Source organism: Magnolia sinica, chromosome 15, assembly GCF_029962835.1.
Source record: "Magnolia sinica isolate HGM2019 chromosome 15, MsV1, whole genome shotgun sequence".
Lineage (NCBI taxonomy): Eukaryota > Viridiplantae > Streptophyta > Magnoliopsida > Magnoliales > Magnoliaceae > Magnolia > Magnolia sinica.
In genome coordinates, this window is record NC_080587.1 from 68,062,704 (window position 1) to 68,086,376 (window position 23,673).

The 23,673-nt window shown below is 39.5% G+C and overlaps 1 protein-coding gene across 2 annotated transcripts; it reads right to left on the reverse strand.

Annotated features, from left to right (window-relative positions):
- Nucleotides 1-669: 669 nt before the first annotated feature.
- On the reverse strand, nucleotides 670-18,126 carry LOC131227773 (uncharacterized). Of its 2 annotated transcripts, none has more exons than XM_058223586.1 (5): nucleotides 17,935-18,126; nucleotides 17,778-17,854; nucleotides 9,892-10,040; nucleotides 9,039-9,120; nucleotides 670-861 (listed from the first exon to the last, which is right to left on the reverse strand). In XM_058223586.1, exons 1-5 carry the CDS (start codon nucleotides 17,963-17,965, stop codon nucleotides 748-750), a joined length of 453 nt encoding a protein of 150 aa, XP_058079569.1. In that variant the 5' UTR covers nucleotides 17,966-18,126; the 3' UTR covers nucleotides 670-747. The 2 variants fall into 2 exon arrangements, with proteins under 2 accessions (XP_058079569.1, XP_058079568.1); XM_058223585.1 differs by lacking the exons at nucleotides 9,039-9,120; nucleotides 9,892-10,040; nucleotides 17,778-17,854; nucleotides 17,935-18,126 and adding exons at nucleotides 4,914-4,995; nucleotides 5,767-5,915; nucleotides 7,906-7,982; nucleotides 8,063-8,255.
- Between the last annotated feature and the right edge of the window lie 5,547 nt (nucleotides 18,127-23,673).

The following is a 23,673-nucleotide window of genomic DNA, read 5'->3' on the forward strand; positions in this document are numbered from 1 at the left end:
AATCCGATTGAAAGGACTATTACTGGGACCGTTCCCTTCACAATTCCCTCAGATACATAAGCAACAGAATGGAACATTACCAGTGGCAAATTAATCTAAAGCAGGCCCATTGGGTAAAACAATCAGTCGAATCAACGCACAATCAGTCGAATCAACGCATTAATCGCCCATTTGGTAGATGCCTGAAATTGGGTTCATCTCATTTTCATTAATCATAAAACAGACCTTAAAAGGATTTCAAGAACATGATCAGGCCCCTTTTCAAATCACATGGAGTTTCCATATACAATACCAACCGATTCCGAGAACTGTTCCATCTGCAATATTATTAATAACCTGCAGGCATGATTTAGCATGGCCATATCAACTGATACAATGATTAAAACAGATGGCCACGATGTTTTCATCGGCAATGGGCCCACTTAGCATAACGAACGGTGTCCAGACAATATGCTACAATCTCTAAAATTATGGTTTCAAGGAGGTTGGTTGTTTCAACTTGCCATCTCTGGATGAGGCAGTGCATACCAACCTGGCATATGCATAGGGCATCTGATTCATGAATCTGCCCCCATGTAGAACTCTCCAGTGGTCCACATCCGATGTTCATGTGTGGTCAATCTGATGAGTTCATCACGTTGATTTTGGGGTCAAGGAATCTACATGTCCTGCATGTGTGTACCAGTTGGGTGTGTGTGTATTGACATTTGGAATTAGCAAACCTCAGTTTCAAAGGGTATTGATCCATCACGCGGTTCTCCGGAGGAGTAAAGTCAGTAGATAGCACAGTGCCGAGTCGATTGAAGACAAGGCGACGATGAGAAGGGCGACAATAACAAGAGTAAGAGTAGCAGTCCTCAACTGCAAAATCCCAAATAAACAGCATGATTAGAATATGAATGTCAGAGCTGCAGCGGGAAGTAGTGAGTAAATGAAATTTTAGTTGGGCTGCGTTTGCAATCACAAGGGAATTCAACTATAAACACTCATTTTAATCAAGACGAAGATGTTCAAATTGCAGTTTTCAAGCACAACTTGGAAGTAACCTAGCTGCAATAAGAATGCTAAAAAAATGACAATGGTTATTCACTCGTAGACTCTCAATCGAATTCAATTAGATAGTGCATCTAAATGCACCTTTGGTATCTAATTTATTTTCATATTGGAACCAATGCATCTTTGAAAACCGTGGAAAAGAATATAAATTCCCTTGATGTGGCAATTTCCTTTGTTTGCAACTATCATGATTATATCCATCGGACCTGTTGAAAATGAATTCCATTTTTAAGGGTCTTGTTTGATTCGTTGGACAACGGTCACTTTGTATATTCTGCTAGAGAACCGCCACCTTGGATAAGGCTAATGGTTATCTGTACAATCCACAATTTTCTTTGCAATCCAAACAATAGAAAATATCAAATCAAGAGAATGTTTTATTTTCCGATGAGTTCCGCTTATCCAAACGTAGCCTAGGAGGGTTTCCATTTCCATTATTTGGATTCTCTCAATCCAAAACACATGAAAATGCATACAATATTCTAGTCTGGTAGCTTAGATTAGTTCAAATGAGATATCAAAGAGTTGTAATACACTTGATTTTGTAAAGCGAGAACAAGAAGAAGAGTCCATGAGGAAATAAAACATAAAACTTTGTCAAAGTTGAGATGTCTCAAGACTTCTGTCACTCCATCCCCGCAGGGGCAGAGAACCCGTCGTTGTCTCAGCTGTGCTACCGGAGGCTTTGGGGAAGTCAGAATAGGAGAGCACTCGTCTTGGGGTGGGCTTACTATTTAGATGCTTTCAGCAGTTATCCGCTAGAGAGTTGTAGATTGAGGTGTAAATGGGCAGGGTTGGGCCAGATGATGCTTGTCCAAGCTAGCTGCTTGAGCAAAATGCCCAAGTCAGGACCAACTAGGTCCGCTATATCAGCATCTACATCCAATCCTGGCCTAGCCCACTAGCCAAGGATCCAGTCCAACACCATTACATAAGTCAGCTCACACCCAACTGTCATACCAGGCATTTATGCACATACAAACCCAGCCCAAAGTGGGCTGGCCACAGCCCCGGACTGGACCCCTGGGCTAGGCTGGCTCACTTTCACAGTCACTCCTAGTTGTAGAGTACATTCCTAGGGCATGCATAATACAAACAGAGGCTTGCAAAGTCCATAGCATGTACAATTCATACCATCTCCATTCCACCACATGTACCAGTGTGGCAGATAGGTGCAATATCCAAGCCATCCACCAGGTGAGTCAGGCCATGAAGATGTTCTCAACCAAAAAACAGTTGGTCCACTCAAAAGGTGGGCCGTGAAGTCAGAAACAGGTGGGTGGCTTGGAAACCTTTGACCTAGCTTTTTCCAGCCATATACAGTATTTGAAAAGCTCTCCGGGACAAGGTCTTCTATACAAGTCTAATGGACAACTCCGAATCGAATCTTATGCAGATGCAGATTGGGTAGATCAGTGAAAGACAGGTAATCCACCTCTGATTTTTGCTGAAATCTTCAGCCATTCATCACTTCTCTCTTTTCTATTGTTGCCGAAATCTTCAACCATTCATCACTTCTCTCTTTTCTATTGTTGCCGAAATTGTCAACCATCCATCAAGGTATTTTCACAAGTACATGGTATGAGAATGGGCACTCGGTACGCAACTTCCTCCAATACGTGGTACACTAGGGGTTGGATCATGTGGGTCTCCCCAGTTTATACAATATTGTAATTATACAGGAAATGATGACTATAGATCCTGAATAAATAGTACTATCTTACACACATGTTGTTGCAAAAATCAAATCATACATCTCTACACTATGTCACTATCACTATAAATTTACATTACAACTTAATCAGCACGTACGAGTATAGGACCATAATTTTGGACCACTAAAATTAGCCATCTAGATCACAAATGACCCATAATTTGTACCACATGATCCATAACGAAAACATAGGATTATGGGCAATTTTAAGTAATATAGATAATGCAACTAACTCAAACTCAACAAAGCGATATGACCGGACCCAAGGGTTGGCCCACTTTTCTACTCTCATTTCTCACAAGATTGCAAGAACCTAACCATAGAGCCTACCCACAGACCCCAAACCCTTCCATAATAGATGATATTGAAGTGGAGATCCGATCGCCACAGCCCATATGTGCTAGCTTGCACATGCCATCCACACACGCCCACCCATATGCACTAAATGTGGGATGCGTTGGCATGCAGGAATCCATTTCCTGCTTTCAACATGATGCAATTATAACATCACAAAAGGCTTTCCTTTTTCCTTCTACCTTCTATCCATTTACAAAACTACCCTTCTTACATCACCATAACATCATAAACCTTCTCAAATTACTAAATTACCCTTCACTTCTTATGACATCGTATTTTAAATAATAACTGCCACCTCTCCCTTTTTACATGATCCCTACACCACCCGTCTCTACATATCTACTACGTAAAATGTCAATAGTTTTGGACATTTTTGCCTTCGCAATTAGTCTTCACTCTTCACAAATAAACCTTCTCAAATTACTAAATTACGCTTTGCTCCTTATGACATCATCTTTTAAATAATCATTGCCACCTCTCCCTTTTTCCATAATCCCTACACCACCCCTCTCTACATATCTACTATATGTAATGCCAATAGCTTTAGACATTTTAGCCTTTGCAATTAGTCTTCACTCTTCACAAAATTGGTTAAGAGAGGGTAAATATGTCATAAAAATGTAGCTACTTGGCAGGGAACGGTTGAGATTTTAGTGCACAAGAGATGGCATAGATTGCACCCGCATCCTTTCACTTCTTTTTATCCACGTAGCCTGCACCAACCTCTCATTTTCACTGCGTGTAACCTTCACTAAGTGTCTACTTAGGGAAACCATGTGTCAAAGGCCTCGTGGGGAACATCGTGATATCCAATTTGTGCATTCATTGTGTCCGGTCATGTTGGGATATCTTCCCAAATTTTAGGTGGATCTAGGAATCAAATAGGACACAAAAAGGGAAGCAATGGGGATGGTACCCATCACCCTTAGCCACAACCAGCCAGCACCTCTAGCTGCCGTCTATACCATCCTTACAGCACCCAAATTCATACCTTCAGCCACATCACTTTTTCTAGCCACGTCGAAGAGTTAGCATTCCACTTGTTTGGATTGAGAGAATCTAAAATATGGAAACAAAACACCTATGGAATCCTCGGTAAATAGAAAACTACGGAATCCAGCTATAATTCCATTGTTTGGTTCTCTGTCATTTTCCATAGAAATGTTACAAGGTCAACAATCAAACGACAAGTTTTTTTTTTTGGGGGGGGGGAAGGAAGGGAAAATATCTTTTAATTGTTTTTTTAGGAGAAGCTAGCAAAAGGAAATCAAATTCCCCCTCTTCTTTGGTTTTTCAAATAGAGGAAACTGTCACATTAGGGGAATTCATAATCTTTTCCACGTTTTCCACCTAAACAAACAAACCCTTAACAAACTCTTGAAGTACCTGACATGTTGTTTCAGGGGTGGAAGGTTGAAGAAATAAATGTTACAAACCTAAATTTGACGGGTCCCAACATCATACAAGTATTATCTCTTGTCATGAGCCAACGTGTTGTTAGGTGGCCATGATGATTGCAAATGACGGTGAGGGATTGTAAAGGCATGCAGAAGTAATAATATCCATTATGGTTGCAAATGATGACCAGAACCTCACATCACAAGAACATCATAAAGAGCACAGCAATCAGAAAAGGCTAAACTACTTCTGATGTAAAAGAATATTGGTACAATCCAACTGTTGAAGTTATCAAAGTTCTTGCATCATCTAGATGATTGAAGTTAGTTGCTGTAATAGGCATTATGATCGTGACAATAAAACCATTTTGGTTTGTAGATTTACAAACCGTGCTTTGGAAACTTGGCCACTCGATATACCTAAGCTGACCGGGCTGCTCAAACAAAAACACGAGTAGTGATCTCAAGCCCCTGTAGAAAGAAAATGTCAGCAATGCAACAAATGCTAGCTTCTCAACTTACTGAGTTCTAGAAATCCAATCCAAACACAATTTGGCAAACGCTTCACTAGCACGCTGCAAATGAAGTATTACCAGAATTTGAAACTGATGCAAACGATCCCACCAGATCATAATTTGTGGAGTTTTGCTAGCGAGATGGAGACCTCACCAAGAGGTGATCCAGACCATTAATCTACTTGCATGTGTTGCAGTTGGATGGTCTATGTGGCAAAAGCCCTCTGATTAGATGTCCTCATTGTCCAAATGGATGTGCTGATATGGCAATACGAGGATCTCTGATCACTAAGATTTTTGCCATGGGGCCCATCTATGGTGGGGCCTTCAGGATGAACCACCCAGATCATGTGACAGATCTTTTACACAGAATTCCTTAGAATTGAATTTCCACTGAACAATCTTTGCTTCCTATTTACAGCACCTTATTAACAGTACAGCGCCTATAATTCATAAGAGCAACGCAAAAGGGCCACTCAAGTGGTCATGGAACCAGGTCCTTTCATCAGGTGGGGTCCGCTTCACACACGTGCCGGTCAAAAAAATCATACCGGGCACGCTGACCAAGTGAGCCAGGCTTGTACATTGAATGTGGACCATCAGTCAGTCATTTCCAACCATCAATTCTCCCCGCACGTGTGGCCAGGATGCATGATCGGTGTGGCCCACCTGATGAACAGCCCTGATTCCTACACACGTGTAACACGAGGAGCAGATTGCGCCATACCAAAATGCTTCCTTGATCAAAGTCGACCAGAACGGTTCCGGACGTAATCTGTCTTCTTCGGATCTCAATTCTCGATTGCTCCTTCCTGAAACAGCACATTTTATGCACAGACGGCTTCGGAAAGGATTCCAAAACTGATTACTGGAAATCTGAAAATAAAAATAAAAGATTTAGAAAATGGAAAAAAAAAAAAATTTACTGAATTGTTTTTGTAGAACAGAGAATGACAATTATGTGTGCCTTAGCCGGAAGTGTGAGGAAGAATGATTCGATAAGGAAATAGATGAGAATTGAGAGATACGAGAGGAGACAAGGAAGCAGGATTAGAAAAGAATAAGAAGATGATGTGGAGAGATTAGAGAGTCGACAAGAATGAAGATAGCTGTTAATTCTCTGATCCCCAAGGGATTACATTGCAATCCATTATATAAGCATTACAATAAAACTCCAATTAAACAACAATAATTATAGAAAAGTAACTGACAATTTAAAATATATATATGTGTGTGTGTGTGTGTGTGTGTGTATTAAAATCATAATTTATGAACCTCATCATCCCACCATCCATCAAAAGAACCTTGTCCTCAAGGTTTAAAATTAAGGAACCAAGAAAAGAGACTCGCCCAAGTCTCCCACACAGCGTCCTCCGAGGTCATAGAGCGTGGAATTGTCTTCCGGCCATTCTCCCTCCATGAGAAAGAGTTGTTTCATTTTGCAGCGGTGGCCTCAATGGAACCACTCATCGCAGTTATAGCATAAACCGCGACTACGTCATTCCTCCATTTTGGATGGTGTAAGGTGTTTGATGGGAATGGTTTCAGGGCCGTAGATGCCTTCGGTGTGGACTGTGTAGCAGCAACTGAAGGAAGAAAATGCTCCGTGCAAGAACGGTTGGATTTGTGGGCTAGGGCGATCTTTTCTTCCACCGATCGTGCTAATCCAATGGCTTTGATCAGGGACATCGGGTGAAAAAATTTAACCTCGCCCCGAATATCATCGCACAACCCTCCAACGAAACAGTCAGTCATAAAAGATTCGGGTAGTTTAATAGTGAGGTTCACAAGACGTTCAAATTTGTCTTCATATTCTTGCATTGTTCCACGTAGTTGCAGTCATGACAACATCTCACCCGGTTGTGTATATTCTGTGGTGCCAAAGCGAATACAAATAGCATATTTGAATTCATCCCACGTCCATGTCGATATGATATCTTCCATCCAATGATACCATTGAATGGCTTTGCCTTCAAGGTGAAAAATCACTAATCCAATCTTCTCATGCACATCGGTTTGGTTATTGCTAAAGAAAAGTTGAACCTGGTAGATCCAGCTAAGGGGATCCTCCCCGTTGAAGCGGGGGAAGTCCACTCGTGTAGTCTGCAATGTGGAAGGAGAACCGGCTATTACGGGATTATAAACCATTGAAGTTGTGGATAGCAACGGGGGTGGAGGGTGTGTTTCGGGAGGATTTCCTCCCATGGGATTAAAAGTTTTTGGAGGTGTGGGCAAGGATGGGGCTGGAGGGTGCGTTTGGGGTGACTCGGTTGTCTTGCCAGTGTTAAGTTGCAGAAGTGTCCACAAGGTATCCTTCAACTCCACAAAATTCCGCTCATTCCTCTCATGAAACCCACCGAGAGTAACTTGATGTTCCTTAATATCATCCATGTTTTGAGCAATTTGTTCTGATAGTTTTTTACAATTTGTTCCGCCATGGCCACCGCTTGAATTTCAAGCTGGTTAACAGATTCTTATATTCTCGTCATAATGGCTCGGTATGTGTTATACCAAATGATGTTCATCTTAGCCGGAAGTGTGAGGAAGAAGGATTGAATAAAGAAAATGATGAGAATTGAAAGATACGAGCGGAGACAAGGAAGCAAGATTAGAAAAGAATAAGAAGATGGTATGGAGAGATTAGAGAGTAGAGAAGGATGAAGATAGCTGTTAATTCTCTGCTCCCTAAGGGATTACATTGCATTCCATTCTATAAGCATTACAATAAAACTCCAATTAAACAACAATAATTATAGAAAAGAAACTAATAATTCAAAAGAAATAGTTAAAAGCATGAATTTGAATTTGAAAATGAAAATTTCAAATTCAAATGGGATTTGAATGGGACTTCATAAGACGAATTTACCCCTCTTGTTACGAGCTTCGCTTCTTTGAATCTCTGAATGGGAAAGGGTAGTTTCAGAAGACTGGGCTGAATAGAACCTATGGAAAATGAAGAAAATTAGAAAAAAATTAATTAAAAATAGAAAAACAAAAGGGTATGAGAGAGAGAGAAGAAAGACCTGAAAATTGATATGTTGATACAGAAATCATCCTTGGATAGAGAAAAAGGTAGGGAATGTGTATTAAAAGTTGAAAACCCTTGATAAACCCTCGTCTGCGGGTGTCTGGCCTGCAAGAAGAGAGAAGAGATGGGGTTTTCTAATTTTTTGCTTACGAAAATGCCCTCACATCCTCGGAGCATTGGTACGGCTTTTGGGATGGGAATTTCTTACAACACCTTCCTTTTAAAAAAAAAAAAATTTTATGTGGGGCCTACCGTAATGTTTGTATGAAATCCACTCCGCCCATTATTTTAGCCATGAAATTTTAGATATTGGATTTAAAAATAAGGTCGATTGAGAAGTTGAGTGGCCTGCACCATAGGGAAAGTGGGATGGGGACGTCTACCGTTGAGATCTTCCTGTGCCAACGGAAGTTTTTGGATCCGGATGATATTTGGTTTTTCACTTCATTCTTGTGTGACTCACCTTATGAACAGATTGGATGAAATATAAGCATCAGGTAGGCCCCTGGGAAGGTTTCAATGGTGGGTGTCACCATGTCCATTGTTGCATCTGTGTGCTCACTTGAGTTTTGGATCTACCCCGTTTCGGGCTTATTTGGGGTTAAGATCTCTACTGTTACATTGGCCTGGCACACTTGAGTTTTCCATCTACCTGATTTCCGGGCTCATTTCATAGGATGAGGATTGCTAGTGATTTCCGGGGTCATTTCATAGGAAGAGGTTGCCTACTGACGCTGTCACTAGCCAGTAGCTACTAAACCGTGCTACGTGGACCCACCGTGATATATGTGTGCACCCATGTTTTATGATGATTTTAGTGCATGAGGATAGGAAGATTCAAATCTCATTTGGTACAATCCAACTGTTGAAGTTATCAAAGTTCTTGCATCATCTAGATGATTGAAGTTAGTTGCTGTAATAGGCATTATGATCGTGACAATAAAACCATTTTGGTTTGTAGATTTACAAACCGTGCTTTGGAAACTTGGCCACTCGATATACCTAAGCTGACTGGGCTGCTCAAACAAAAACACGAGTAGTGATCTCAAGCCCCTGTAGAAAGAAAATGTCAGCAATGCAAAAAATGCTAGCTTCTCAAGTTACTGAATTCTAGAAATCCAATCCAAACACAATTTGGCAAACGCTTCACTAGCACGCTGCAAATGAAGAATTACCAGAATTTGAAACTGATGCAAACGATCCCACCAGATCATAATTTGTGGAGTTTTGCTAGCGAGATGGAGACCTCACCAAGAGGTGATCCAGACCATTAATCTACTTGCATGTGTTGCAGTTGGATGGTCTATGTGGCAAAAGCCCTCTGATTAGACGTCCTCATTGTCCAAATGGATGTGCTGATATGGCAATACGAGGATCTCTGATCACTAAGATTTTTGCCATGGGGCCCATCTATGGTGGGGCCTTCAGGATGAACCACCCAGATCATGTGACAGATCTTTTACACAGAATTCCTTAGAATTGAATTTCCACTGAACAATCTTTGCTTCCTATTTACAGCACCTTATTAACAGTACAGCGCCTATAATTCATAAGAGCAATGCAAAAGGGCCACTCAAGTGGTCATGGAACCAGGTCCTTTCATCAGGTGGGGTCCGCTTCACACACGTGCCGGTCAAAAAAATCATACCGGGCACGCTGACCAAGTGAGCCAGGCTTGTACATTGAATGTGGACCATCAGTCAGTCATTTCCAACCATCAATTCTCCCCGCACGTGTGGCCAGGATGCATGATCGGTGTGGCCCACCTGATGAACAGCCCTGATTCCTACACACGTGTAACACGAGGAGCAGATTGCGCCATACCAAAATGCTTCCTTGATCAAAGTCGACCAGAACGGTTCCGGACGTAATCTGTCTTCTTCGGATCTCAATTCTCGATTGCTCCTTCCTGAAACAGCACATTTTATGCACAGACGGCTTCGGAAAGGATTCCAAAACTGATTACTGGAAATCTGAAAATAAAAATAAAAGATTTAGAAAATGGAAAAAAAAAAAAATTTACTGAATTGTTTTTGTAGAACAGAGAATGACAATTATGTGTGCCTTAGCCGGAAGTGTGAGGAAGAATGATTCGATAAGGAAATAGATGAGAATTGAGAGATACGAGAGGAGACAAGGAAGCAGGATTAGAAAAGAATAAGAAGATGATGTGGAGAGATTAGAAGTCGACAAGAATGAAGATAGTTGTTAATTCTCTGATCCCCAAGGGATTACATTGCAATCCATTATATAAGCATTACAATAAAACTCCAATTAAACAACAATAATTATAGAAAAGTAACTGACAATTTAAAATATATATGTGTGTGTGTGTGTGTGTGTATTAAAATCATAATTTATGAACCTCATCATCCCACCATCCATCAAAAGAACCTTGTCCTCAAGGTTTAAAATTAAGGAACCAAGAAAAGAGACTCGCCCAAGTCTCCCACACAGCGTCCTCCGAGGTCATAGAGCGTGGAATTGTCTTCCGGCCATTCTCCCTCCATGAGAAAGAGTTGTTTCATTTTGCAGCGGTGGCCTCAATGGAACCACTCATCGCAGTTATAGCATAAACCGCGACTACGTCATTCCTCCATTTTGGATGGTGTAAGGTGTTTGATGGGAATGGTTTCAGGGCCGTAGATGCCTTCGGTGTGGACTGTGTAGCAGCAACTGAAGGAAGAAAATGCTCCGTGCAAGAACGGTTGGATTTGTGGGCTAGGGCGATCTTTTCTTCCACCGATCGTGCTAATCCAATGGCTTTGATCAGGGACATCGGTTGAAAAAATTTAACCTTGGCCCGAATATCATCGCACAACCCTCCAACGAAACAGTCAGTCATAAAAGATTCGGGTAGTTTAATAGTGAGGTTCGCAAGACATTCAAATTTGTCTTCATATTCTTGCATTGTTCCACGTAGTTGCAGTCATGACAACATCTCACCCGGTTGTGTATATTCTGTGGTGCCAAAGCGAATACAAATAGCATATTTGAATTCATCCCACGTCCATGTCGATATGATGTCTTCCATCCAATGATACCATTGAATGGCTTTGCCTTCAAGGTGAAAAATCACTAATCCAATCTTCTCATGCACATCGGTTTGGTTATTGCTAAAGAAAAGTTGAACCTGGTAGATCCAGCTAAGGGGATCCTCCCCGTTGAAGCGGGGGAAGTCCACTCGTGTAGTCTGCAATGTGGAAGGAGAACCGGCTATTACGGGATTATAAACCATTGAAGTTGTGGATAGCAACGGGGGTGGAGGGTGTGTTTCGAGAGGATTTCCTCCCATGGGATTAAAAGTTTTTGGAGGTGTGGGCAAGGATGGGGGTGGAGGGTGCGTTTGGGGTGACTCGGTTGTCTTGCCAGTGTTAAGTTGTAGAAGTGTCCACAAGGTATCCTTCAACTCCACAAAATTCCGCTCATTCCTCTCATGAAACCCACCGAGAGTAACTTGATGTTCCTTAATATCATCCATGTTTTGAGCAATTTGTTCTGATAGTTTTTTACAATTTGTTCCGCCATGGCCACCGCTTGAATTTCAAGCTGGTTAACGGATTCTTATATTCTCGTCATAATGGCTCGGTATGTGTTAAGATTACGTTATCTTAAATTAAGGGATATTATTTCATATATATATTTAGGAGATTTGTAATCCCTTCAATCAAGGGAATTAGATAGATCTTTATTTTATTTTTCTGTAATTTAGGATCTAATTTAGGATCTTGATTTGCTCTTGTAAGCTTATATATAGCAGTCCATTTTGACTGTCGAATACACACAGAGAAAAACACAGATTTTTCTGTAAACTGATTTTTCTCATGGTATCGGAGCGCCAATGATCTTGTTGCCTCTATAAATCATTTCCGCCTACTCTAATCACGCTATGTCTACGTCTGTGATTGATTCCGCAGATCCTTTTTTTCTCCATCCTTCTGATCATCCTGGCATGATTCTTGTTCCAAAAGTCTTAGATGAAACCAATTATGATATGTGGAAGAGATCTATGTTGGTAAGTCTCAGTGCTAAAAACAAACTGGGGTTCATCAAAGGAACAATTTCCACCCCAAATGAAAAAAATCCAAAATACTCTTTATGGCAGCGCTGCAACGATATGGTGCTTTCCTGGATATTTAATTCTCTAAGTCAGGAGCTTACAAACAGTGTACTCTATGTTGAAACACCTCCAGAGATCTAGACAGATCTTCAAGAAGGTCGAAAATGCCCCTGCTTTTTCCTTCAAGCGGGAGGACGAGCGCTGACGCTCCTCGAACTCCGAGTTGTACGAACGGTTCAAAAGAGATCAACGTTACGTGGGCCCCACAGTTACGTATTTATTATATCCACAACATTCATCCATATTTCGAGATCATTTCGGAGCATTATAAAAAAAAAATCATATCTAAAGATCAACTGGACCACACCACAAACAGTAGCAGAAAATTGATTTTCACCGTTGAAACTTTTGTAGGGCCCACCATAACATTTATTTTCCATCCAATCTATTAATAAGGTCACAAAGACCTGGATGAAGATGAAAAACAAATTTCATAATGATCCAAAACTTATGTAACCCTTGAAAGGGAGAGACCTATAGCTACGGATTATAACCGTAGCCATGAATACCAAAATCCATAGCCATAGAGAATTATCTAAGGTGGGCCCGCCGAACTAATGCTGGCTTGTCCGGTGGGGCCATGCCCACCTGCCGGCCCCTATGGCTACGAATTATAACCGTAGCCATAGACGGACTGCTTTTACAAATTTTCTTATTATTATTATTTTTTTTTACATGAAGAACTTTATTCTACCTATAATTTTCTCTAACACATATTTATATAAATATGTATATATAACCATAAAAAACTTTTGTTCTCTCTTTTTTTTCATTTATTTCTTTATTCATTTAACAAGAATGTCTTCTAAACCAAAATTAGTTACTTGATGTACCCTATATGATTTAGGGGTAGGAGAAGCTACTTTAACCAACTAACCTGGTTATTTTCCAAGATTCCATCAGGTCGATGGTCGAATATCCATTTCATTTACTAAGTGATCAATTTCATTCATTTCATTTACTTCGTGATCAATTTCATGCATTTCACGGTCAATCCCGGCGATTCCCCTTCACTTCACGGTCAATTCCATGCATTTCACACAATTCCCTCCACTTCACGATCATTTCCATGCATTTCACATCAATTCGCTTCACGAGTCATTTCCATGCATTTCACGGTCAATCCTGGTGATTCCGTTTAGATTCACGGTCATTTCCATGCACTTCACGGTCAATTCCCTTCACTTCACGGTCATTTCCATGTATTTCACGGTCAATTCGCTTCACTTCAGGGTCATTTCCATGCATTTCACGGTCATTTCGCTTCACTTTAGGGTCATTTCCATGCATTTAACGGTCATTTCCGGCGATTCCGTTTAGATTCATGGTCATTTCCACGCACTTCACAGTCAATTCCCTTAACTTCACGGTCATTTCCATGCATTTCACGGTCAATTCGCTTCACTAAACGCTCATTTCCATGCATTTCACGATCATTTTTGCCGATTCCGTTTATATTCACGGTCATTTTCATGCACTTCATGGTCAATTGCCTTCACTTCACGGTCATTTCCATGCACTTCAAGGTCAATTCCCTTCACTACACGGTCATTTCCATGCATTTCACGATCAATTCGCTTCACTTCACGATCATTTCCATGCATTTCACAGTCATTTTCGGCAATTCTGTTTGGATTCACGGTCATTTACATGCACTTCACAGTCATTTCCATGCATTTCATCGTATCGCTTCACTTCACGGTCATTTTCATGCATTTCACGGTTAATTCGCTTCACTTGATCATTTCCATGCATGGGAATGACCGTGAAGCGTTCGAACTCCCGAAGGAATGACCATGAAGTGCATCAAATGACCGTGAATCTAAACTAATTCTGAAACTGATTGAATGCATGAAAATGACTGTGAAGTGAAGCATAACATGAAATGTGTGGAAATGGCCATGAAGTGAAGGGAATTACCGTAAATGCATGGAAATGACCTGAATCTAAACGAATCGCCGAATTGACCATGAAATGCACCAAATGACCGTGAAGTGACGCAATTGACCGTGAAATGCGTGGAAATGGCCGTAAAGTAAAGGAATTGGCCGTGAAGTGTATGGAAATGATCATGAATCTAAACATGCGACTGACCGTGAAGTGAAGCGATGAGTGAAATGCTTGGAAATGACCGTGAAGTGAAGCGAAATGACTGTGAAATGCATAGAAATGACCGTGAAGTGAAGGGAATTGACCGTGAAGTGCATGGAAATGACCGTGAATCTAAACGAAATCGCCGAAATTGACCGCGAAATGCTTGGAATTGACCATGAAGTGAAGCGAATTGACCGCAAAATGCGTGGAAATGATCGTGAAGTAAAGGGAATTGACCATCAAGTGCATCGAAATGATCGTGAATATAAACGGAATCGCTGAAAATGACCATGAAATGCATAGAAATGACCATGAAGTGAAGCGAATTGACTGCGAAATGCATGGAAATGACCATGATGTGAAGCGAATTAATCGCAAAATGCGTGGAAATGACTGTGAAGTGAAGGGAATTGACCGTGAAGTGCATCAAAACGACCGTGAATCTAAACGAAATCGCTAGAAATAACCGTGAAATGCATGGAAGCAAAATGACTACGCGCGAATGACCGTGATATGCATGGAAATGGTCGTGAAGTGAAGGAATCGACCGTGAAGTCAATCATTTCCATGCATTTCACGGTCATTTTCATGCATTTCACGGTCATTTCTGGCAATTCCGTTTAAATTCACGGTCATTTCCATGCACTTCACGGTCAATTCCCTTCACTTCACGGCCATTTCCATGCATTTCACAGTCATTTCGCTTCACATCACAATCGTTTCCATGCATTTCACAGTCATTTCTAGCGATTCCGTTTAGATTAACGGTCATTTCCATGCACTTCACGGTCAGTTTCCTTCACTTCACGGTCATTTCCATGGATTTTGCAGTTAATTCGCTTCACTTCACGGTCATTTTCATACATTTCACGGTCGTTTCCAGTGATACCGTTTAGATTCACGGTCATTTCGATGCACTTCATGGTCAATTCCCTGCACTTCACGGTCATTTCCATGCACTTCACGGTCAATTCGCTTCACTTCACGTTCAATTCCATGCACTTCACGGTCATTTCCATGCATTTCACGTTCAATTCACTTCACTTCATGGTCATTTCCATGCATTTCATGGTCATTTTCGCCGATTCCGTTTTGATTCAAGTCATTTCGATGCACTTCAAGGTCAATTCGCTTCACTTCACGGTCATTTCCATGCATTTCACGGTCCAATTGCGTTTCTTGATCATTTCCATGCATTTCATGTTCAATTCGCTTCACTTCACGGTCATTTCCATGCATTTCACTTTCAATTCGGCGATTCCGTGTTGATTCAAGCTTGTCCAAATAAAAGCCTTTTTCCGTAATGGTAAAAATTCTGCCAAAACAAATTATACAGGTATCTCTGCCCCTTTCTACTCATCCTTTAGTGTCCAAAAGACAGTCTTGAATCATTAGATTATTGATAGTGATGCAACAAATCACATAGCATCTTCAGTATCTAATACCTCTCCTTTATCTTCTCAAGTAACATTGCCCAATGGTGCATATTCTAAGATAACTGACATTGGCTCCACACAACTCTCAGATCATATGCATATTAAAAACATTCTATGTGCACCATCTTTTCATGTGAATTTACCATCAGTGAGTCAACTCACAACTACCATGAATTGTTCAATTCACTTCTTTCCCACTTTTTGTATATTGCAGGACCTAACTTCGAAGAAGATGACTGGATTGGGGAAGCAGCTTAATGGCTTGTACTACTTTGTTCCTCCAGTGAAGTCTACACCAACTTCTTATCATGTTGATTCTACTACAAACCTTCCATGGCACAAGCGGTTAGGATATCCCTCCAAGGCACTTTAAATAAGCCCCTCGAAATTGATTTGCAAAATTCTCGCATGCTATCAAACAGGCTGGCTTTGTTCAATCACATTCAGATTATTCTTTGTTCGTGAAGACTAAAGGCTCATCTACAACTATGGTGCTTATCTATGTAGATGACATAGTAATAACTGGAAATGATGCAACTGCTATACAAAGTCTCCTGCAATTTCTTCATTAACAATTTCATATTAAAGATCTTGGCCTCCTTAAGTATTTTCTTGGGTTGGAAGTTGCAAGGTCCAAAGCAGGTATTGTTATCTCTCAACGAAAATATACTTTAGAAATCATAGAAAATGTTGGATACTTGGGTGCTCACCCATCAAACTTTCCCATAGAAATGAATCTGAAGCTCACAGATTATCAAGGTGATCTGCTATATGATCCAGCTCGCTACAGGAGGTTAGTTGGACAACTAATCTATCTCACAATTACAAGGCTAGACATTACATACTCAGTTAATATTTTAAGCCAATTTATGCATGCTCCGAGAAAGCCTCACTGGGATGCTGCTCTTCGCATTATAAAATATTTGAAAGGCAGTCCTGGTTTAGGATTGTTGTTCTCCTCGAGCAATTCCTTTGCCTTAAAGGCTTATTGTGATGCTAATTGGGCAAACTGTCCTATGACAAGAAGATCAACTACAGGTTATTGTGTGTTCTTAGGGAATTCATTGATTTCATGGAAAGCAAAGAAGCAGAAAACAGTTTCAAGATCATCCTCAGAAGCTGAGTACAGGTCCATGGCAGCAGCAATCTGTGAGCTAACTTGGCTCAGATTTTTGCTCAATGATATGCAAGTTTCTACAGGACCAGCAATGTTGCTATGTGATAATCAAGCTGCTCTCCACATAGCAGCAAACCCAATATATCATGAGCACACCAAACACAGAGAACTTGATTGTCATGTTGTAAGAGAAGATACAAGATGGTCATATTATCACCAAATTTGTTCCATCTCATTTGCAGCTGGCAGATGTTTTTACGAAGGCTCTTGGAGGAAATGTGTTTAAAGAATTAAGAATCAAGTTGAACATGGTGGATATACATGCTCCAACTTGAGGGGGAGTGTTAAGATTATGTTATCTTAAATTAAGGGATATTATTTCATGTATATATTTAGGAGATTTATAATCCCTTCAATCAAGGGAATTAGATAGATCTTTATTTTATTTTTCTGTAATTTAGGATCTAATTTAGGATCTTGATTTGCTCTTGTAAGCTTATATATAGCAGTCCATTTTGACTGTCGAATATACACAGAGAAAAACACAGATTTTTCTGTAAACTGATTTTTCTCAGTATGCTCTAATACCAAATGATGTTCATCTTAGCCGGAAGTGTGAGGAAGAAGGATTGAATAAAGAAAATGATGAGAATTGAAAGATACGAGCGGAGACAAGGAAGCAAGATTAGAAAAGAATAAGAAGATGGTGTGGAGAGATTAGAGAGTAGAGAAGAATGAAGATAGCTGTTAATTCTCTGCTCCCTAAGGGATTACATTGCATTCCATTCTATAAGCATTACAATAAAACTCCAATTAAACAACAATAATTATAGAAAAGAAACTAATAATTCAAAAGAAATAGTTAAAAGCATGAATTTGAATTTGAAAATGAAAATTTCAAATTCAAATGGGATTTGAATGGGACTTCATAAGACGAATTTACCCCTCTTGTTACGAGCTTCGCTTCTTTGAATCTCTGAATGGGAAAGGGTAGTTTCAGAAGACTGGGCTGAATAGAACCTATGGAAAATGAAGAAAATTAGAAAAAAATTAATTAAAAATAGAAAAACAAAAGGGTATGAGAGAGAGAGAAGAAAGACCTGAAAATTGATATGTTGATACAGAAATCATCCTTGGATAGAGAAAAAGGTAGGGAATGTGTATTAAAAGTTGAAAACCCTTGATAAACCCTCGTCTGCGGGTGTCTGGCCTGCAAGAAGAGAGAAGAGATGGGGTTTTCTAATTTTTTGCTTACGAAAATGCCCTCACATCCTCGGAGCATTGGTACGGCTTTTGGGATGGGAATTTCTTACAACACCTTCCTTTTAAAAAAAAAAAAAAAATTTATGTGGGGCCTAACGTAATGTTTGTATGAAATCCACTCCGCCCATTATTTTAGCCATGAAATTTTAGATCTTGGATTTAAAAATAAGGTCGATTGAGAAGTTGAGTGGCCTGCACCACAGGGAAAGTGGGATGGGGACGTCTACCGTTGAGATCTTCCTGTGCCAACGGAAGTTTTTGGATCCGGATGATATTTGGTTTTTCACTTCATTCTTGTGTGACTCACCTTATGAACAGATTGGATGAAATATAAGCATCAGGTAGGCCCCTGGGAAGGTTTCAATGGTGGGTGTCACCATGTCCATTGTTGCATCTGTGTGCTCACTTGAGTTTTGGATCTACCCCGTTTCGGGCTTATTTGGGGTTAAGATCTCTACTGTTACATTGGCCTGGCCCACTTGAGTTTTCCATCTACCTGATTTCCGGGCTCATTTCATAGGATGAGGATTGCTAGTGATTTCCGGGGTCATTTCATAGGAAGAGGTTGCCTACTGACGCTGTCACTAGCCAGTAGCTACTAAACCGTGCTACGTGGACCCACCGTGATATATGTGTGCACCCATGTTTTATGATGATTTTAGTGCATGAGGATAGGAAGATTCAAATCTCATGTGAACCACCACACTACAGAAAACAGCGATGATTGAACGCTAGAGGTCACAAATGCTGCTATTTGTTTTTTCACTTTGTTGAGCTACTTATAACTTAATCAACAAGTTAGATGGTGAATAAGCATTACAGTGAGCCTTAAGAAGTTTTTAATGGTAGGCATTCAATCACCACTGTTTTCATTTGGTGTGGTCCGCTTGAGATTTGGATATAACTCATTTTTTGGCCTCATGCCTTCAAATATTCTGGAAAAATAAATGGACAGCATGGATAAAATACATACATCATGGTAGGACCCACTGGCAGCATCAGCAAGCAATCCAGGTTCCATTTAATAACATTAGCTGTGCAGATGGGGAGTAGATTAGGTGACACCTTGGATCCACCTAGGCGGGTAGAACCCCTAACTGTGGGGCTCACAGGGATGTATGTGCCTTAAATCTACACCATCCAACTATTTTGAAAGCTTATTTTAGGAATGATCTCAAAACTAAAGCTAACTCAAATCTTAGGTAGACCACAACACAAGAAACAGTCGTGCTTGAATCCCCACCATTAAAAACTTCATGGATTCCACTGGAAAATTTATTTACCATCCAGGGTATTTATAAGGTCACAAAGACCCAGATGAAAAGACTACACAAACACCATCTTGATCCAAAGCTTTTATGGCCCACAAGAAGCTTTCAATGGTCATTCACCATTGTTTCCTGTACTATGGACCATCTGGGATTTAGAATTGCTTCATTTTTTTTTGGATGCCTTATAATAAGCTTTTAACACTGATGGATATTGTGAACGTAGTCGCATACATTATAGTAGCCCCACCGTCATGGTTCTCACCTAATCCACTCCCCGCAAATGGATGGTGTGATGCCACCCTTGCATCATTGTGGGCCTCATAACAGGACTGTCAAAAGGCCCACCAAGCTCGGTCTAAGCCCAGTTTACACCATTCAGTATAGGCCTAACTACATCCTGAGCACATGACCGACAAAATAGTCCTACGCTTAGCTTGGGTTCTTGTTTTTTTTGTTTTTTTTCTTTTGCGCCAAGGCCAAGTGTTTCTAGGGCCAAATTCAGGACAAATCCCGATAATTCTTTAGTTGTTTAGCGGGAGCCAATGATCAAAGGAAGTTACAAAGAGATAAGAGCTTAGAAGACGAGAAGTCGTGGGTTGGAGGTTGGAAAAGAGGGGAGTAAGGAATAATAATGCTAGCAATGGAGTTAGTAGCTTGAGTCGCCCCACCTATATGTTTATGTGAAATCCATCTCATCTATTCGGGCCGAATGCTCAAGGCCCAAATATCAATACCATCCATGATTCAGGTGGACCACACTATTGAGACCAATATACAAGGTAATGCTTACCCTCCAAACGGTTTCCCTTAGTATGGCCCACTTGAATAATTTATGGGCCCTATCAGTGAATGTCTCTTTCCCAACTATCTCCTTTGGTGTGGCCCACATGAATCACCGGTGATAAGAGACCTAGATACTGCATAGTTATTCCTAATATTGCACCATTTTTCCGTGCATTTAAGTGTTAGAAATGCTTAATCGGATATGTTTCGAGTTGCAAGAATATTTTAAAGTCTAAGATGAATTTGTGCATAAAGTGTCAAATTAAAGCTCAAAAGAATTCGGGTGGAAGAATTGAGCATTTGAATATTTGAAGCTTAAGAAACAAGGAATAGAGCATTTGAAAGTGGAGGATTAAAGGAAGAGCCAATGAATATTGAACGATGCTTGAAAACAAGTAAAAATACTTTTTTTTTTTTAAAATGAAGTCCTAAAAATTTAAGGCTAAAAAAATAAAATCCTAAAACTTTAGGATCAGAAAGACAAATCATGTCAATCAATCGATAGAGTTACCGATCGATCAACAGAAATGCTCAATCAATCAAAAATGGATGAATTTCATAAAAAATTTGCTGGACAATTTTTGAACATGGTGATCGATTAACAGTTAACAGATTTTTGAATTTTGGTCACTAGATGTTTTTGGAGATTATCAATCAATCAATGCATCGATTGACAACACCAATTTTTGCGAACTTTTGCGATTTTTTCAAGGTCAGTTTGAATTTTCTTATTTAAAGGGTTTTTCCCGTAAGTTGTAAAGCATCTAGGGATGACGATGAGAGAGAGGAGCTCAAAGGTGAAGTGGATTTATGCTGAATTTTTCACTTTCTTAGTTTTAGATTTTTGTTTTTTTGTTTTTAAGATAACTTTGCTTAACTAATCTCTTAACTAAGGCTAATAAGTAAAGCTTTTGATTAATTTCAAATGATCTACTTTATAGAATTAAGTACAATGGTTTGAATTATAATTTTTATTGATTAAGTTTAAATAAAGTTTTTTATTTTACTTAATCATTTGATCATTGTCGACTTTAGACACATTGGATGCTTAGAATTCTATGAAATTGATTATCTTGGATTTTAGGAAAGTGTTGATCTGTAAAATCTCTCGATCTATCGTAGACTACAGACATGGCGAATGTCTTGGATTCCCTATGATCGATTACTTTATTCTTCATGAGAGAACCGATCAACTGATGTTCATATATCTTATATTGGTAAATTAATTATGCTTTATCTATTTTCATCTTCCTATTTAAGAGAATCTTCATTCAACTCCAGTTGTGATATAGAATTTAATTGCCGAACCAACCATTGTGAATTGATTATAAGTGAAACTCTAGATCCTTAGTTTCATTTAATTATTATTTCTATTTCATTTTTCTTCACTAGATTAAAAAACCTATAAACCCTAATTTCATCTTAATTGTTCTTTAGTTGTAGTTTAGCTTAGATCTAGTTGTGTTTGATAATCGTTATTCATATAGTCCCTGTGGATTGACATCGAACTCCAGAGTTTATACTACATTGCAACTTTGCACTTGAGGCTGGTGAACAACAAGTTAACTTGATTTCCTAACTTGGGTTACATATCTAATGGTCGAAGTGGATTTCATATATACATAAAGGTGGATTGTGTCAAAAATTAAGGGTGGGCTTCTATAAAATTATGGTTTTTTAAAATATGAGAAGTTTTTTTAATAGTTATAAAAGGAGCCTACCCTTGATTTTTGACGAGCCCACTATGATGTGTATTTAAAATCCACTTTAACCATTAGATGTGTAATCCCACATTATGCCTAGGGCAAAAAAATAAAAATAAAATAAAATAAAAAATTGGACCTGTGATTTATGTGGCCCCCTTAAAGGAAATCTTTGGGAAAGACAAAATTGCATAAAATATTTATATTCATATGTAAAAAGCACTCAATATTTGTTATTGACAATCTTCTAAAACAGAAAATGTCTCTCTAATCTATCATGAATGAAGGAGAGTGGAGGACCAACACATTAACCTTTTTAGGAGAGGCCAAGGGTTAACGTAAAGGCGTCCATAGTGTGGACCCCACTCCCCTAAGCATACACACTTGTGGAGAGTGGGTGCATCCCTCTCTCTCTCTCTCTCTCTCTCTCTCTCTCTCTCTCTCTCTTTAAAATGATGATAAGAGGGCTTGGGCATCCAGGTTCTCTCATGTCCAAAGCATTCTTCTTCCTCTAGAATGAAATTTATTTATTTATAAGAATGAGGTTATGGTTTCAAGGAAAACATCAATTATAGTGTTCTACCACCCTATATACGCAAGTGTACCTTACTGTGATAAAGTGTCGTTTACTTGCCTTCTTCATGCACCTTAATTGACTCAATCTCTCCACTTTTCATAGTCCTCACCTTTAGCTAATAACCATACCAGTCTAAGGATTGGATCAATTGATCTAACTATCGAATGTATATCAAATAAGATTTAAAATATATCAACTGTTAAAATTAAAAGTTAACGGTTAACAATTTACCTTTAACCAATTAAACACGTAATGTGTGATGACCTTCATCTTATAGACTCGACATGTGTGTGATGACCTTCATCTTATAGACTTGACATGTGTTTAATATTATCTACATTAAGATGTGGATTGCAACCACATGCGTGGACCTTTTGCTTATAGAATGCTTTAATTCGATCTAATCATTGTATAATGTAAACAACCGATTTTGTAGGTGATTCTTTGTGTCTGTAGCTACTCTTTTCTTTTATATAAGAGAACGAGATTAAGTGTCACTGTTTTAATATATAATGATTAATGTCTTTAAATTGGGTTACACTTAGTTATGTTAGGAAAGTGGCTTAATCAATTCTAAATCACACATCTCCATGGGGAATAGGGGTGCAACGGGCCAAGCTTTGTCCAAGCCCGGCCTGCATTTTTGACCTAAGCCCAAATCCGACACAGGCCTGTGACAGGCTAAAATAGTCTGACCTAAGTCTGGCCTGAATTATTTACATCGGGCTCAACCCGAGGCCAAATTATTTATAGGAAGTTCGTACACTGGGATGTTAGGTGGGGTCCACCATGATGTTTATGAGAAATCCACCCCCTCGATCCATTTTGTGAGCACATTTTATGCTTTAAAAAATGAGGCGGATCTACCTAAGTTTTGGAAAGCATTCCCTCAATAAAAACACATATCCAAGCAATTCCTCGTTGATAATCAAGAAGGATTATAAAAGAATATTGATTGTTCATTAGATTGCCTCTTGATGATATGAAATATTGATCATGTCAAGTGGCCATCATAATCATGGGATCAGATAGGTGATTAGTTATTTTCCATCCCATAATAATTAGATGGATCACTGGATGTGGGAATGTGCAAATACTTTCAAATCCTGTGGGCCCACCCCTCAATGTCTTTAAAAATGCACCTAAATGCACATCCTTAAGGAATTTACCCGCCCTTTCATATTAAAACTCAATAAAAATGAACTAAAATGTATGTTATTTAGGCATTTAACATTATTCTCT